This window comes from Rhipicephalus microplus, chromosome 9 (genome assembly GCF_043290135.1).
Source record: "Rhipicephalus microplus isolate Deutch F79 chromosome 9, USDA_Rmic, whole genome shotgun sequence".
Lineage (NCBI taxonomy): Eukaryota > Metazoa > Arthropoda > Arachnida > Ixodida > Ixodidae > Rhipicephalus > Rhipicephalus microplus.
In genome coordinates, this window is record NC_134708.1 from 5,380,158 (window position 1) to 5,395,812 (window position 15,655).

The 15,655-nt window shown below is 47.2% G+C and overlaps 1 protein-coding gene across 1 annotated transcript in view; it reads right to left on the reverse strand.

Moving 5' to 3' along the window:
- Positions 1-15,655, reverse strand: part of LOC119164824 (lysosomal alpha-mannosidase) — a 158,073-nt gene that overhangs the window by 34,679 nt on the left and 107,739 nt on the right. Inside the window, exons 3-9 of the mRNA XM_075873021.1 lie at positions 14,335-14,437; positions 12,098-12,250; positions 10,986-11,179; positions 7,652-7,757; positions 6,739-6,842; positions 5,797-5,847; positions 3,589-3,705 (exon numbers count right to left, since the gene is read on the reverse strand). Of these exons, the coding sequence (XP_075729136.1) occupies positions 3,589-3,705; positions 5,797-5,847; positions 6,739-6,842; positions 7,652-7,757; positions 10,986-11,179; positions 12,098-12,250; positions 14,335-14,437 (828 nt within the window). The remainder of the gene's footprint in view (positions 1-3,588; positions 3,706-5,796; positions 5,848-6,738; positions 6,843-7,651; positions 7,758-10,985; positions 11,180-12,097; positions 12,251-14,334; positions 14,438-15,655) is intronic.

Below are 15,655 nucleotides of genomic sequence, written 5' to 3' on the forward strand. Positions count from 1 at the left end.
TCGTGAGAGCGAATATTCACTCGACAGCCTCACAAGCCTCACTGACTGGTGCACCCAACTTAAAGAAATTCGAGAGCGTTGGACCACCACCATTAACAGAACACCTGCACTGCCGGAAGTGGACGGCCATCTGCTACATCTGTGGGAAGCCCGAAGGAGCCTCATCCGCAGATGGAGGACGCAAAAACATAACCGACGCCTCAAGCTAAGGATCGCCACACTCACCACTCAGGCAGAGCAGTACGCTACAGAACTGGCGCGACTCGATTGGGCCCAGTTTAGCGACTCTCTTCGAGGCTCATTGGGCACGGCCCGCACGTGGCACATTTTGCGCGCTTTGATGGACCCCACTCGCACAAAAAATGAGACGAATAAGTCAGTCATGCGCCTCATACACGCCTTTGAGGGTACTGACGATAAACTGCTGGATCAAGTCCGGCGAAAATGCTTTGGCGATTTCTACCCACCCGCATCTCAAGCTGCGTATCGTGGACGTGCCGATGACACTCTCGACCGACCAATAACGGTGGACGAAGTTTACGCAGCCATTCGCAGCAGCAATCGCAACACAGCTGCTGGGGCAGACGGAATCACGTACTCCCTTATCAGGAACCTCAACGACAGCGCCGTACAAGAAATCACGGCGTTTTTTAATGATCATTGGCAACTTGGCACGCTTCCTCCTGAATGGAAGCACGCGGAGGTCATAATGATACCGAAGCCGGGCAAAAAACTTCAGATCGAAAACCTCCGACCAATATCCCTCACTTCCTGCCTTGGTAAACTCTTCGAGCGCGTCATCACTAATCGCGTGCAAGATTACCTCTAAGACAATGACCTTTTCCCGCACTCAATGTACGGGTTCCGGGCACATCTTTTAACGCAAGATGTACTGCTACAATTAAAAGAAGTCATTGATAACGCCCCCCAGCAAGGAGAAAACATTATCTTGACTTTAGACATTAAGGGCGCATTTGATAACGTTAGTCACCAGGCCATACTTGAGGGCCTCGAGGCCCTTCATTGTGGGCAGCGCGTCTACAGTTATGTTCACGCCTTCTTGTCGGACCGCACTGCCACAGTCGGTCTCGGCTCCATCCGATCAGATGTTATCAAGGTTCCGAACAAGGTCACCCCGCAGGGCTCAGTGATTTCCCCGCTACTCTTTAATGTAGCTATGGTTGGCCTGGCACATGAACTCCGCCGCATCGATGGCATCCATCACGCAATGTATGCGGGCGATATCACCGTCTGGGCCACGCGGGGGTCCCTGGAGAAAAAGAATATAACCTGCAGCAGGCAGCCACATGCGTCGAACAATACGCGCAGGCACGAGGCCTGGCCTGTGCAACAGAAAAATATGAGCTTCTACGAATTTATCGACGCAAGCTCCCACCATCGACGCAGAACAACCAAGGCTCCCGCCTCCAGGTTGTCCTTGCTGGCAAACAAATCCCAGAGAAATCCACCATTCGAATATTAGGCATGTGGGTCCAGTCGAACCGCCATGTGAATCACACATTTTCCCTTCTCCGCACCACTACACTGCAAGTGGCCCGAATGATATCTCGGGTAGCCACTCGTCGCCATGGCATGCGCGAGGAGGACACCCTGAAACTCATACGTAGCCTCGTGGTCAGTAAATTAACATACAGTTTGCCCTACCAAAGCCTCAACAAAAGCGGACAGGGCCAAGTAGACGTACTGCTCCGCAAGGCCTACAAAGCGGCACTCAAGCTACCACCGGGCACTCCTTCTAGCAAGCTCCTCGCATTGGGCCTACACAACACCATTGAAGAACTTTGTGAAGCGCAACTTGCCACACAACTTCAGCGGCTCACGCAAACACCTACAGGCCGTGACCTGCTCCTACGCCTTGGCTAGATCAGCCAGTTTCACGACGCAGCTCGTCGCAAGCCCATTCCGGACCAACTTCGTGCCACTTATAAGGTCGCTCCCATCCCCCGCAATATGGATCCCCGACTACATCAGGGCCGGAGGGAAGCCAGAGTGGAAGCCCTCGAGCGAACTTATGCACACAAAAACACTACGTACTATGTTGACGCCGCCAACTACGACCATGCAAACAATAAGGCTGTAGCCACAGTCGTGGACCACACACTCACAGAACGTACCAGCGCTTCCGTGCGGTGCCGCAACATCACCGATGCTGAAGAAACTGCCATCGCGCTCGCTCTCGCCCTCGGCTACAGACAACGAAGGTCGCTGACAGTTCTCACGGACTCTCAAGCAGCTTGCCGCAACTACCTACAGGGGCGCATCAGCCAACCCGCTCTCAGCGTCATCATGAGCGTTACAGACACTGGCGAGCATTCCATTACACATCCACTCAGAATTTGGCATCGGATTATATGGACTCCGGGCCACATGGGACTGGAGGGGAATCAGGCAGCGGATAGGGTAGCTCGAGGGTATGCGAGCCGAGCACCTCCCAACTCTGCCCCTGAGGAACTCGTTCCGGTCCCTTGCGACTATTCGGCCATCCTAAACCATTACAGAGGACTTAGGAAAGCTTACTCGCTATCACACCGAACACTAAATAAAGAGGAATCGGTCAGCTGGAGGCAAATTCAAACCGGCACGTTTCCAAATTTGCACATCCTGAGTAAAATGCACCCCTCGGCATACTCTCCTCTCTGCCCATGGTGTTCAGCTAAAGCCACTCTGTACCACGTCACGTGGGAGTGTCAGGCCATTACAGCCTTACAACCAGTACAAAATCCAACAGCGGAGCGATGGGAGGAGCTGCTGGCCAGCGAGAACCTGGAAGATCAATTGAGTCTGATCAACCGGGCCCGCAGAGCGGCTGCTGCAAGCGGAGCCCTGGACTAAGGGCCCCCCCACCGCAAGCCAAGCATGTCCGACTACTCGGAGCTTCTCCGCAGAAAATTTCATGTAATTAAATAAATAAATATGTTTCCACCACCACCACCACTGATCGTCTTCGCAGCGCATCGAATTGCGTGCACACCGGCGGCGAGCCGCGCGCGGTGGCGGCGGAGTATCATTGCGCATGCGCAGACCAGTGCCGCGCGAAATTGGCTCAGCGAGGCCGGTGTAGCTAACGCTACAAAACGAAGCTCTTGCAACTTGCGGTAAAGCATCACGTGTCCTCAAAACCACTCCACGCCATTGCTTATCAGCCGCGCCGATCGACGCACAGCCGCCGCGCCGAGTGCGAACGACGAACTGATGGCGGGTCTGCACCAGCCGGCTTTGTACGTTAGCTTTGGCGCCGAACATTCTTGCATGATCAGTGACAGGCATGATAAGCCCCTAAGATCAACCAGCTTGGCTGCTTCTTAAGCTCTATTCCCTTCTTTTCTATGTTATGACTGAGATAGGCAACAATAAAACTTGTTCAGCAGCTGTTTTCAATTAACAATGAAAGTGCATGTGTTTGTTTGCGAACGCCTACGCGCGACTACTATGGGAATTAGCACAGTAGAGAACGTTTCTTAGTCGTGCAATCAATGTTCGCTGCTTAATCGGATCGGCGATTCCCTATTCACGTCGCGGCGTTATAACGTATACATACTAAGACAAACAAGTGCTTCGCCCACTGACCACCTCATTGACGGCCTTGATGCTGGCGTCCACCTGGTTGAACCAGCGATCCGCGTTCTGGAAGGCCAGGTCACCGCCGATGTAGATGGCGATGTTGTTGGTTGCGTAGGCCGCGCTCTGCACACAGAACAGGGTGATCTGAGCGCGCGTACAGTCTGATATTTCGATACGAGGCGCCGCGTTTTTTTTTTTCCGAGCGCGCCTATAGCGAGATTGTCAAGCGCATTCCATTTTCCAAAGCAGGTGTGGCCAGCAGACTGGCGGAAGCAGCCGCCTATTTTGCTGTGGGCTCATCCAAAAGCAGGTATCTTGAAAAAAACAAAAAACAAACCGTTCATTGCTTATGCGTAGATGCGGCTGCTTGTTCGATTGTTTTCCGTCTGCCAACCATGGTTTGGAAAATGGAATGTGCTTGGCACTATAATAATGTCAGCGGGTCTGGCAATAACGCAGCGCCGGTAATCACTATATTGCCGCTCCGGCAACCAGTCACTAATGCCAATGTTTTCCCGTTGGTACTGTGCGTCACAGACTGCTGAGCAATCCACACTCCGATTGTCTTAGCGCTTCTGCGTATCGAGTTTTTGTGTAGAGCGTCACCGGTAATGGTGTAAATGATGGGGGAGGGGGGTGAGTTCAGAGGGGTGTTCGGAATAGGTCACCCATCGCAGGTGTTTCCACTTGACCATTCAGATGTCCTGTTCGAATGTCTTGACAGCTAAGGATAGTGCACTCTTCGCAAAAATGAACTACAATATCTGAAGCTCTCCCAAGGAGCAGACACCAAGACCAAATAGAAAAGCTGTAGTTCGTTGCTGTCACTTGAAAGGCATTGTAGAGCACACGCTTTGTGAAATACCGCGACATACATCTGACGTGCTGCAAATATTTATTATGCTGGGCTTTTAAATGTAAGTCTGGAAGTCATTTACAATGAATGGTAAATGACATGCTTTGGCCGCAAATAACACAAACCCTCAACGACAACCAACTTTACTTTGTGTTTGTGTTATTTGCGGCGAAAGCATGTCAGTAAGCAAGTGACAACTAGGCCAACAATTAGTAATGGTAAATAAGATTGCTTGTGCGTTGTTGTGTTATGTCACTGGTGAGCATCAAAATGTTTAAAATAAAGTTGCAAGGGGCAACTCGAGCAAAAATATTTCTAACAGGTCTACGTGATAGGGTATGCAGCTGAAGTAAAGAAAAGCTGTACCTTTGCGCCTAATCTCAAGCGCTAGATTTTTCATGTCGTGTTTAACCAGAATGAGATAGCTGAATATGTACTCGCGCATACATATGTCCTATGATTAGAAACAGGTTTTCCTGACGCTGATGGTCTGACTAGCGTGCTCATTTTCTGAAATTTTATATGAAAGCAAAATTTAATTTTTGTATGATTAAAGATAAACCATATTTATTAATAAGTGGCCTTCCTGTCCCCTCTTGCGATTTTCTGAGTTTACGCCAGTGGTCATCGACCTACGCTCGCATCGGCATTGTTAGTTCGTGCGTGAAGAAAGGTCTTCCGACAACTTACGCTCGGCAAGTATGATCGGTTTCCCAGAGTCAACGAATAATTCACCGTCTCTGCAATACCTGTGTTGCATTTTATATTGTGGTAATTATAACATAGATGGACACTCCAGACACACGTTTGCTGTCGTCGCCGCCGTGGTGTCCCGTATGAAGTCCCAAGGGTGACAACATGACGGGCGCGTCGTATATTCTACGTGTCTATAGGAAGCGTGCGTGGGCGGCCGAAGGTCGTGGCTCAAGTGTAAGTTGCACGCGCCGCCTGAACGTGCCTGTGATCGATGAGCTTTTTTCTGTCACATTTTTACCACTTCGCCATGTAGACACATAAAACACCGGTACTTATCAGTGCTTTTGACATGTTGCGAGTTTGAAAGTATGCTTCAACTTTCATGTGTGCCCGCCACAGGTAGCCGAAATAGCATTGTACTTGCTTTACCGTTGTTTATTTCTTAGTATTATATGGCAGAAGCTGCGTAAACTTTTTTTCTTTTTCAGATGCGATCAACAAGATTCACATCTATTCGACTTGTGACAAGGTTATTTTAGCCAGCCCTGTTTCTGTATGCACTGCATGTGCTGAAGCCTCCTCTTTACTAACAACATGCTAACGTAAATTCAGGATGCCAGCAAGCCTTTCATATTCATTTCCGCTCTGGTGCTTTTTCTTACCTGCTTGAAGACCAGCTTCAGTATATCCTCCGCCATTTGAACGACGCCAGCCTTGACAAGAAAAAAAGAAAAGAAGAAGAAAACAAAACAACAGCAGATGCACAAGATTAGTGAATGGCGTGAGGAATGCATGGATGAATTTAATCAGAGCCCCGTGAAGACAGCAAAACATTGAAAGATGTGTGAACAAACTGTTATCTTTTACCTGAGTTAACGAAGCAAGTCCGGCTGATTGTTTTCTCATATATGATTATGAAAAAAAGGAAAGCCAAATAAAAAAAGTAACAGGCCACACGTATAATTCATACTGAGCACCCATGACGCGCAGTTTCTTGAGCTCTCGCCACCACCGTCACTCACTTCGTTTGGCGCTACATTTGGGCCAGGAGAGGCTCTACTTGCTATTAAGACTACAGTATGAAAATGGCCTCGCTTGCTATAACAGTGGCAGATTCAGAGGAGAGGCGGGTGGCAGGGGTGATCCCCAAAGCATGTGTCTCCTCCCTTCAGTGACTCTAACCCATGTTCGCATCAGCCCCTCCACCCCATTTTTGACAAAACCTTGGCACAGCCAAATGTGTCTCTGAAGTGTGGTATAGGCTGCAATTTGTCTTAATTCTTACCATTTATTAAGATTAGAAAGCCGATGGGTTGGACTCCTGTGAGCACCATGTAACATTGTTTATGCTTTGATGAGGTTATTGTGATAACGGCAACTATACTGAAAACAAAAGACAGCTTGTGACCGTGAACTTTCACAGTGTCGTTATTCGTAATAGCGCAGTTAAGTTACTAAGAAATTAACGTCAAAAAACAAACCAAACAGTGCTCTTCTAAAAAAAAGGAGACTTCCTTTTCAAGTCTTCAAATGGGTGGTTGAATTTACCCCTGCCGCTCTATTTCACTCCAACTGCACACGCAGTTGGCAACCTTCGCTCGCACCTGGCTGTCGTACACGGAGCAGTAGTAGTCCTGGACGCAGAACTCTGACGGCACAGTGTAGGTGTTTCCGTACATTATCATGGTGAACATGTCGTGACTGGAGCCTGCGAACAAGTAATCAGAAATGGTGAACTAGAATTAGCTAATGGAATAACGCAAACGAGCAATTAGGCCTAACAAAGGGATGCGCATATTCGTCATAGGTCGATCTCTGCGCGTGGTTCAGTTATCTCATTGGCGAGCCAACTTAGGCCTCGTAGTTTGCCACTTGTTAAATTGATTATAGTATTATCGCAACATTCCCAAGTTTGGGAAGGTCTGTACGTGGCACCATCTATCAACGGCAGCAACGGCGTCCTGTCGTAACTTAAGGCGAAATGGGCAAAAAAAAAAAAATGCTATATCAGACGAAAAAACTAGTTGAGTCAAAAAGTCCTGCCGGCTCTGTACAGAAGAGACCCACCGAAGAGTTTTGGTCAAATTGCGGTCAAATTGTGGTATACTACAAAGCGAGTGGCTTGCCGGGACAGTTGAACACCGCCAATCGGAAACACACGGAGCCGCATTGTAACGCATTGAACACTCGGGGAAGACATGTGATTTGTATTGCGACAGTGCACTTCTACCAGAATGTCCCAGTGGGTCTCTGCCATATAGAACCTACAGTCTTTTTTTTTTAATGGTAGCTCATAGTGTCCGATATGTATTTTTCTTCGCCTATTTGCCCTTCAGTTGCGGTCGACCACCGGCGAGACACGGCGCTTCGGGCACATGTCCGCAAATTCTGGTTATGTCATAAACTCAACTACGAATGGGGGCTAGTGTGCCCTCATGGCCCTCCTTGCTTAAGACTTGATCATGACGGGATGCAAATCGATAACACTATCTATAGATTGTCATTAGAGTCACTTACCAATCTCGGGCTGCGGCTTCCAGACAAACTCGAGTCTCTTGGTGTCTCGCCAGTGATTCGCTAGCGCATGGTGCACCCTGCTCACCACCAGACAGTCGAAGCCCATCTGTGAAGGTTCGTTAGAGATTGAGAACACTCTGCGAGATGTAGAAACACAGGAGGAAGACGACGAGCAGATTGGGCAAGTTGGGAAGGCTGCATGGTAAAAATATTGCAACGGGCATGAGCTGAGAGAGGAGAAGAGGAGGAAGACGTGAACTGGCGCAGAGACCGGCGCCATTACTATCGAACCATCAACTCCGCCCTGCTAATAAACACCCTTCGACTTTAACCGAAACAATATGCAACAGCGCAGTAGAAAAGTGACACATGTGGCTCTATACTAGCAACTGGGTTTATTGAAAAAGACACGTGCTTTATCAAGCAAAAAGTTTAAAACCCCTTTCTTGAGTCTTGTTCAATCACGCGCAAAATATTTTTCGTTCACAGCGATAGCTACACAACAGAATGAAGTGACTGAAGTATTTCACACACACACACACACACAAAAATCAAGTAGTTCAGTTAGCCAAACTTCGCCGGACTTATTTTTAAAAGAAATAGGCTTGCTAATCAGAGCTGACTAGGGAGCTCACACGTCTTGCAGAATGACGAATGCGTTGTTTTTCACAATGAGCATGTGCGCTCGGTTTAAGCCTTTCCATGTCTTTGTCAATAAAACCAGCTGGCAGTTCAGCAACGTACGTGTCACTTCTTTCTTTCAACCTGTGTGTAAAGCGCTATTTTTTACATTTTTATAAGATGAAAACCTGTCGGTTAGTATGTCATTATTCGGCCTAAGGGTTAGTATGTCATTATTCGGTCCTTGAATTACTTGAATTTAATGCGTGTCATCACACAGACCTTTCGTATGATAAGATGAGAGCAGTGTTTCTGTGCCGGCTATTTGCGAGTGTCCTCAAAGAGAGATGTGGACGCTACGACTGGCATCGACCCCGCAACGTCGAACTTAGCTGAGCAATGCATGAGGATACCATGAAGAGCAATGCGCAAAACGGAAGGCGATATATGAATTGCACCAAAGGTAAGAGAAGCAACGGCAAGATGACTGGCAGCGGTTTTACTTGGAGTGTATACGCTTACGTTTATGTGGAATTAGTCTTTATACCCTATGCGAAGCGTGCTTCCACAAAAAAAAAAAAAGAAAGTCGCAGCATATTTACGGACTGAATGATGATGAGTGGAGCGAAGCGTCCGTCAGTCCGTCCGAGCTTCCATACATCCGTTCGTTCTTGCTTCTGTCCATCCGTCCGTTCGTCCGTGCATCCGTCCGTCTGTCTGTCTGTCCATTCATGCGTCCTTCCGTCCATGCGTTTGTCTGTGCGTCCATCCATCCGTCCGTGCATTTGTCTGTCTGTCCATCCATCCATCCGTGCGTCTGTCCATCTGTCCGTCCATCTAGTGAACGCTCCAAGTACCGCCACCTTTGCCACTTTTTATCATATATTTATCGTATAGAAGTATCACAATCCAGCGGGCATTCCAAGGACTAAATGAGAGGTGGCTACCTACTACTACTACTACTACCAGTACATAGGTTGCGGTCGTACAAACCACGCCCTGAGGAGCTTTACCTCTAAAACATGACAATGATGTATAAAGTTCTCATTCACATAACGACGCTGGCAACCAGCTGAAAGAGCTTGTAGTGTCACCATCCGGGTCACCAATGTAGCGAGAGAGGAAGACGGGACGGTGACCAACGTGGTCGTGTCGTTCTCTCGCCACTTTATTCCACGCCTGAAGCGGAGCCGCGTGGCTTTCCACGTCCGACACACCAAGTGCGCTAGCTTGTTCTAATCCTCGTGCAGCTCGAGCTAGCATCAGCTGCGCGAGAGGCGCGGCGCGGTGATTGAGAAATGATGATGGTGATGGTGGCACTACAAGCTGTATGTACAGATGCCAGTTTTTAAAAACCTGAACGCGCGAGCGTCGACCGCCGAGTCAATCCCGTTTAACGAAGCACGGCGGTGGTATGAACGATGATATGCGCATTTACCCGATGAACAGTTCCGTGCAGCTGCCTTTTCCAGACTGTTCCGAGAACTGGACAACGGGGCGCCGTAAATCAGCTCTGATTGACACGTTGGTCGACGCTTGTACGTTCAAGTTAGAAGAAAAATGGGTTGCTGTACGTCGGGCTTTTTGCACTGCTTTTACTCCAAATAATTCAACAAGTGATGGTGCTTTTTTTTAGATGCGAAGCAGCTTTTTGACACAGGTGTGTAACGCGCCTTACGTCCGCACGTCCGTACGAACGTAGTGCAACGCGTTCCCCTCGCTGCAGGTGTTGCAGTGGTGCCAAATATACGTCACACCGCAGCGGCGCGTTGATCTCATGCTCGCCTCGCATGCTTCTCTCACAGGTGCGTGCTGACGTCACTCTCTCTCTCTCTCATCCACAGCACGCTCGCTGCAGCGCCCGCAGCTGCCGGCTCCTCCACGCACTCGCAACACTTCTCTTTCACTTCACCCTCCCCACCGCCGGCAACGCTCCACTGCACGTCGAGTGGAAATACTCTTTTCGGCTTGTTTATCTGCGATGAAACTTGTACAAAACGCAACCCACCTGCAGTGTCTTTGCGTTTCAAACAAACGTTTACTCGAGTAAACTCTATAGCAAATTCGTTTCAAACCATCCTTCCAGCCACCACGTCGACGCCCGTTTCAACCGGGTGAACGCCGTGCGCACCAATGCTGCTTCGCATCTCATCAGTGTTCCCTTCAGGGTTCATAACTTTTTTTAACAGCGAACTTGTATGAGGCTAGGCTGCGTATTTTTTCGTTCGAAAACCTTTAGCATACAGGTATATGCCAGACATTGATCAAAATCCACTACAAATTACTTTTCCACTAAACATATACAAGCCGTGCGCTGGAAGAACATGCATGTGTCATGGAAAGTGGGCAAGGCCGACAGGTCACAACTGGTCGCCTAAATGTGAAAAAGGAAGCACACGGGCGGAAACACCTTGTTTCTGTCACACAAGAAACGCCAAGTGCATGCGGCCTGGTCAGACAGGACAACGTATGTCGAACCAAAATATGCGTGCTGCTCAATTGGAAAACTTTAGAGAAACCCATACGCTAAATTCAAGATGCACTTTATAGGCAGACAACTCAAGTTCGATCTCTGTGTCGAGAGCTGAACAGCTTCGCCGAGCTGAATGGCTCCTCAGTTTTTGTTTTCGTCTTTCTTAGAAATTATCTCAAACCGCTGAAACGCACAGTCATGAAAGAGGGATCGCCACAGACGCCACTGGACCTCACTGACCTCCGCGACGAGTGCGGCGAATGCCTTCGAGTGGCCGAACGGGTCGATCTGCCAGGCCACCTTGACGTTGCCGCACTCGCCGAACGTGTGGTTCAGGAAGCGCAGTCCCATCGTCATCTGATCAACGATGGCCGTGTAGTGCGTCACAGCTTCGTCGTTCTGAGTCCACCCGCCACCTACGAACTGAAGCCTACCTGCGAGAGAGATGTGACAGTCGTTATTGCAACAAAGGTTCGTACAGTGCGCGCCCCCCCCCCTCCACAGATATATCTAGGTGAGCCCCCTATCGAGATAATAACCAACTAGGTTAGTTAAAGTTGTTACTAAAGCGTTATTGTGCTGGCTACAAGGCATTTTTCCTGTTTTTTTGAGATTTTCTGTAAAATACGGAAAATTCTTCAAATACGCGAAAGATGAAGCAACAGTAAGTTGTGGCGGACAGAGAACGGAAGCCGCAGTGGGCTACGCTTAAACACAAGCTTCCGGAATTTCTGAATTTGTTTACCAGCCAAAGTATTGCACCGGAGAGTATATCTACGAAAAGTCTGCGTACTTTTTAAAAGCTTGACGGTTAATTGTATTCATAGTTTTAAAATTTTCTCTCTTGATTTTCCTATACTTGATTTTGACACACTTTTTTGTTTTTTAGCAACATTGTTTCTTTCTAATTCTAACGCATACGTTGCCTTGTGTACTGCTGCAAAATTTCAACACTGGTTCCTTTAGTTACGAATGTTTCTCTCTCTCTCTCTCTCTCTCTCTCTATATATATATATATATATATATATATATATATATATATATATATATATATATATATATATATATATATATATATATATATATATATATATATATATATATATATATATATATATATATATATATATATATATATATATATATATATATATATATGTGTGTGTGTGTGTGTGTGTGTGTGTGTTTTATGCTATATATATCTGTGTGTATATATAAACGCTATCTCGTGACGGCGGCGAATGGAGTGTGATTGGTGTAGTTTAAATAAAAGGACTACACATTAATTCTTTTTAGGCCAGCTATTTCGGTTATGGCGCCGTCACAATGTCCTTGGCGAGATAGAGACGCACCGGCTCGGACGAGCTCGTGGACAGACTCGCTGGCCTGGTAGTTCGTCTGCATTCTCAGCCACCGGCTGAAGAAGACGTTCTCGGCGCTGACGAACCTGCGCTGCGGATACTTCATCAGGCTCTCCCGCACGGAGGCGTAAATGTGCTGCACATCTGCGACAGAGAAAAGGGAACACCAATGATTTCGCAACAAAACTCTATTGTCAATTTCAGCGGAGTGCGGATTTTGCGAACGGACTACCTCGTGTTATTAGTGTTCTTTATTGTTTTTTTTTTCTGGACGCGAAACTCAGCATTTATTCAGTTAGTCCAAAATGGCTCTTTACAGTGTTTGCGAAAGGTAACTCCGCCCTTAGCGATACTATGTTGCTACAGCCGTGGAGTGAATTTCGTCATTAAAATAATGGCATGCTTCGAGTAGAGTCGATTATCTGGATGCCCTCGTGTTGGACACTGCATTACGCCTACTGGAAGGCTAAGTCAACGCCTCCTCTATTTTATCAATGCCAGCCAGATGCGCCCTGTCCAGCTATTCGCCACCTCTGCTCTAGCCCTTTCCCGCCCTCTCCCATCACTTAGCCTTCGGGTGCGCTTTGCGGTCATGGGGGAGAGTAGCCTCTCATGCAGCGCATCATGACAAAAATCACATGAAGTAATTGTTTGTTGAGTTGTGCGTATGCAGATCGGTGGGGCGGCGCCTTCCATTCCTTGTGTTTACAATTATGGCAGTCACGCTGCCTTTGTGAAATAGATACTGTATTTTGGTATAGCGTGTCTCCGTTGGTGGTGCTACGCGGGCAATCAGTGGGGAAGCCTCTCTGCAACGTTTCTGCATGCGCTGTTCTGTGTCTCGAGCCAGAAAGAAGCAGCATGAAGGAACGAATATGACAGACGTATGATCTTGGTGTGGAAAACACGTCTATTGCATCTTACGAGGAAATCGCTCAGATGCTCAGATGCACGTGTGACGCCAACAGCGCGACCCTTCAGAAATAGCGCCGCATCACGATCATGCACTCTGAATTAAGGCGGACCGAAGGCTCCCGCTGAGAAGCGCGCGTTTGCACTGGCATTGAAATAAAGGAGGCATTGGCTCAGTCGACAAATGACGACTTGTGCGATATTTAGTTTTTATACCATCCGGCATGCGAAACAGTATTTTTATGCTTGCCCACGCCGACTGCAATCTCGAAAACGTATCGGGTTCATTAACCGGTCAGCTGCAGTCACCAAATCAGGCGCACGTGTGAGACACGTCAGGATGACGAATGTGACGTGCTGGGTGAGAAAAGTGGGAATAACTTCATCCTATACTTGGCATTATTGTCTGCTAGATTTCATTTTTGTTATGTCAAACGTGAAAAAACGAGCCCTTAAGTATACACTTCTTTCCCTAATATATATATGCATAGAAGAGACAACGAAACCTTGAAGTAAGCGTTTTTACTTAACGTTTTCAGCTCATGGACCAGCCTTCGTCAGTTACATTACTCTCTCTCTCTCTCTCTCTCTCTCTCTCACACACACTCACACACACACACACGCACACACACACACACACATGCCCCGCCGCGGTGGTCTAGTGGCTAAGGTACTCGGCTGCTGACCCGCAGGTCGCGGGTTCAAATCCCGGCTGCGGCGGCTACATTTCCGATGGAGGCGGAAATGTCGTAGGCCCGTGTGCTCAGATTTGGATGCACGTTAAAGAACCCCAGGTGGTCAAAATTTCCGGAGTCCTCCACTACGGCGTCTCTCATCATCATATGGTGGTTTTGGGACGTTAAACCCCACAAATCAATCAATCACGCACACACACACACACACACACATACACACACACACACACACACACACACAAACTGGCTATTCAGCTGGCAGAAAATATCTTGTTTCGTTCGTGTATTTTTTGCGTTTACAAAAAAAATATGACAAGCATCGGGTGAGCTTGCTGAAGCTAACGTTCGTCTGGGTAGCGAAGAAAAATGAGCGAATTGCAGGCTTGGCAGCTCTGTTTTGCAGCCACCACCGCTGATGTATGCCCGGGTGAAGCAGCCGTGGCACTGTGGCTTATGGAAATTCAGTGCAGTGTATAGCCGTGTCACGCCGTGTTAAATGATAGCGAGGTAGAGGCTTCGCGGAATTCCGCGCTGATTGTGTTGCCGCGTGTTCTACGCATCCCCCTCCCTTTTTGAAACGGTGAACGTTATATGTGTGCTGAACTGAGGGAAGTTGCTTACTGGACGTGAAGATATTGCCGACGGTATCCAACCAGCCAGCATCCAAATGGCTGTGGCAGATGATGTGCACGTTCAAGTAGTCATTGGACAACGCCGGGCAGCTCTGATGTGGGGCGAGAAATGCAGTGCGTGGTCAGAACGTTCCCCAAGACATCAGAGACGCATAAGTGAAATGTCAAGCGAAGCAAAAATAAATTGAATCGTCGCACATGTTCCACCTTGGATAATGACGCAGTACTGCGTAAACATAAATAAAAATAAATAAATGCTTGTGTTTTCTATTTAGCACCTATGTTGGCTCATGCTAAGGTTCCCCGCTTTTCACTCTTTTTTATAGGTTTTCCGCCCCGTCTTTAGTCTTTTTGTTTCATTAAATGGGTTGGTAGATGCACCTCATCTGTGTCGTCTCCATTTCCTGTGTTTTGAAATTTGCAGCGCTGACTTTTTATCATCCGGTATGTTGCAAATAGCCTCAACACAAGCTCTTCTCAACACGAACAGAGCTTCGTTATTGACGTATGCATTTCACCCCCAACAATGAACCAATGCAGTCTTTGAATTCCCATCGATTGTTGTCGCTATTAAGATCAAACAGTAAACGTGAAGGTCAAACTGCACATTTCGCTTTGTTCCACCCACATGTATTTTTTACCGGTGGTCACCATGTCGCTGCGTGCCATTTGCCCTAAGGAGTAGCATGCATGTCATCTATCTATCTATCTATCTATCTATCTATCTATCTATCTATCTATCTATCTATCTATCTATCTATCTATCTATCTATCTATCTATCTATCTATCTATCTATCTATCTATCTATCTATCTATCTATCTATCTATCTATCTATCTATCTATCTATCTATCTATCTATCTATCTATCTATCTATCTATCTATCTATCTATCTATCTATCTATCTATCTATCTATCTATCTATCTATCTATCTATCTATCTATCTATCTATCTATCTATCTATCTATCTATCTATCTATCTATCTATCTATCTATCTATCTATCTATCTATCTATCTATCTATCCGACTGACCTGCCATATCTGGCAATCTGCCAGGGTCGAATCTAGCGATGATTGAAAGAAACAATATGATGCAAATGAGCAATTTCTATAGCAAGCCAGTGGCCCGGAAACATAAGATTATCAATAGCAAGGCTTCTTAATGACTAGTCGTAGCCAAATGAAAGGCGACCAAGTAGTTACAAAGTTAAATGGCTTTGGCGTGTCGTAACTTGAAAGCGCTATCACGGACCGCTAAATATGTGATTACGATGGCATGGTATGGTATGGAAAAAACTTCATTTAGGT